This window comes from Sinocyclocheilus rhinocerous, unplaced genomic scaffold (assembly GCF_001515625.1).
Source record: "Sinocyclocheilus rhinocerous isolate Xijiao unplaced genomic scaffold, SAMN03320098_v1.1 scaffold1063, whole genome shotgun sequence".
Lineage (NCBI taxonomy): Eukaryota > Metazoa > Chordata > Actinopteri > Cypriniformes > Cyprinidae > Sinocyclocheilus > Sinocyclocheilus rhinocerous.
Genome location: NW_015625586.1, coordinates 848,358 through 850,840, shown reverse-complemented (window position 1 = coordinate 850,840; position 2,483 = coordinate 848,358). Strand labels below are relative to the sequence as shown.

Sequence of the window (2,483 nt, the reverse complement as noted above, 5' to 3'; positions counted from 1 at the left end):
TTTTTTCTTCAGAATCATGAGAGAACCACAACTTCCATTGGGGGAAAAAAAGAAAAAGAAAAAAAAACTAAATTTATCCAGAATCATGCAGTTCTATTTTGCACACAAACAGCTCTTAAAGAGTCCAGTTTTTATGTAGCCTGTTGATTTTTGTTCATGGTATTCAGCTGCAACTAAATGGTTTGCAAAAAAGAGACTCAGGATAAATGTTTGATATCGTTATTTAATCACGTTGGAATCGGAACTTGGAATCGAAAAGAATCTGAATCGATAAGCAGAATCGGAATCGGAATTGATAAAATTCAAACGATACCCAACCCTACTCCTCATTCCATCTGCTGCAGTGCGCTGCCATTGTGGAGAGAGTATCACGACTATGCATATGACGGTATCAAATTTTCATGTTGCGATTAATTGCTAATGCTTTTATCACGGTATACGGTATTATCACTGTATTGAAATTTAGTTGTCATAAGTGTTGTCATAACGTATAACAGGTTTAATAACTTTTTTTTCTTGTAACAAAAAGAACTGAACATTTACATAGCTAAAATAAAGTAATACACAGAATGTGTATAAAGTAAAAAATTTCACACAGATTAATGTGCAAAAGAATTCTAAAGACCAAAAAGTAACACTTTACAATAAGTTCTCATTAGTTAACCTTAGTTTAATGCATTAACACTGATAATGAGCAATAGCTACATTTGCTACAGAAGTTACTAATATTTGTTAAAAATTACAACTGTTAGTTCATTAAATAATACCGTTGCAAATTTTGATTAACAACGTGTTATTAAATATTAAAATTCCCGAAGATTAATGAATGTTTAGAAGAATTTTTCATTGCCTTTAAGTCTAAATATTTAAGTAGGCTACTTGCCACTGTGATGAACACCATAGTGAATTAAAAAATCTGAATGGCTATTTAAATACGTTTTAGAAAGTAGCCAGCTGCTTTGTTTAAGTGGTTTCCGGGGTAACACTGCATTTCTGCTCTTCAGCGCCATCTGCTGTCCGAGTGAATGTGGCTTTTTTTTTATCCGGAGCGTCTCCTTTACATGTTCCGCAATGCGCTTCTCATCCGTGCTTGTTTACATCAGAGAGCACATGCGTTTTTCACGCAGCATACAGCATACAACACATTCAAAAAATCTGAATAATTTGTAATAAATAATTATTCACTGTATTTTCAAGTGCCCACGATAACAATATCGTGCATATTTATTACCGCGATATATCGCGTTACCGAATACCAGCACATGTCTAACCACGACACATGCGCTTGCTTCAGCTTCATGTAAACAATGCATGCACGTGGTGCCGCTGCTTACGTTGAACACGCACATGCGTCAGCACACGCATGCATTGTTTACATGAACCAGAAGTAAGCGCATGTGTCGTGGTACTCTCCACAATGGCGGCGCACCGCAACAGACGGAATGGGGAGGAGAAGAATTGAATGAAGTTGTTATTTTTGTTTTCTTTTGAACTAATGACAGAATTTTCATTTTTGGGTGAACTAACCCTTTAAAAATGAATTTAAATCAGTCCAATTATCCCTCTTGGAGTAACTTTAGCATCTCATGACGCTGACCATCGCGTCGATCAGATAATGTTACATATTAAAATAAAAGATGACATGCATGGTAGGGCATCAGTATAAATAAACAGTTTTAAATATTGACATTTATGACCAAGTCCAACTAAATTATTTTAATTTTCTTCACAAACTGGCGTCTGTCCATTAGTCTGGAATTCTTTTGCGCTACTAATTGGAGCCGGATGTGACGACATGGGGACTGATAAAGGCCTATAGCCATCAGAGTGTGTAATAGTATATAGGAGACCAACCGTGGACTTTTGGCATACTCTTTTCAACATACTATGCTTTGGCACTTACTCTAATCTCACATACTATTTAGGATGGATAGTATGAACATTAGACCGCAGGGTTATTACTCCTGTTACTTTCTTTGCCTGTCTCAGGTTCTGTGGTGACTCCTCGTCCAGACCACAGCTCTTCAGCGCCACCCATGATCCAGGCTGCGGCATCAGCAGCAGGACCTCCTCTGGTGGCGTCTCCTTACCCTCCCTCGTATCTGCAGTACAACCAGGTCATACAAGCAATGTCCCACTACCCTGGACAGGTACCAGCCTACACGTTTTCAGTAGAACAAATTATTCTAGTATATTCTCAAACAAGTTGATTTTGTTTTAAATACCCTCCAGCACCCCCACAGGCAGCCAGCCACCCTCTCAACACCCCGCCCCCAGTCCAGGACAGGTACGTCCGCCAGAACTTTCTTTAAATACTTCTACAAGAGATCCCCTAAAATTTCACAAGCTCTCAATAATTTTACGAAATATGTACTGTATTGACTTCTTTTTATAGTCTGGTCAGTCTGGTCCTCAGCCTCAGTCTTTGTATCACTCTGGTCCGCTGTCAGCCCCCACGCCCCCTAACCTGCCCCCAGGTCACA

The 2,483-nt window shown here is 38.8% G+C and overlaps 1 protein-coding gene across 1 annotated transcript in view; it reads left to right on the top strand.

Annotated features, from left to right (window-relative positions):
- Positions 1-2,210, top strand: part of LOC107755035 (ataxin-2-like protein) — a 17,719-nt gene extending 15,509 nt beyond the window's left edge. Inside the window, exon 16 of the mRNA XM_016571679.1 lies at positions 1,990-2,210. Within this exon, the coding sequence (XP_016427165.1) occupies positions 1,990-2,210 (221 nt within the window). The remainder of the gene's footprint in view (positions 1-1,989) is intronic.
- The last annotated feature ends 273 nt before the right edge of the window (positions 2,211-2,483 follow it).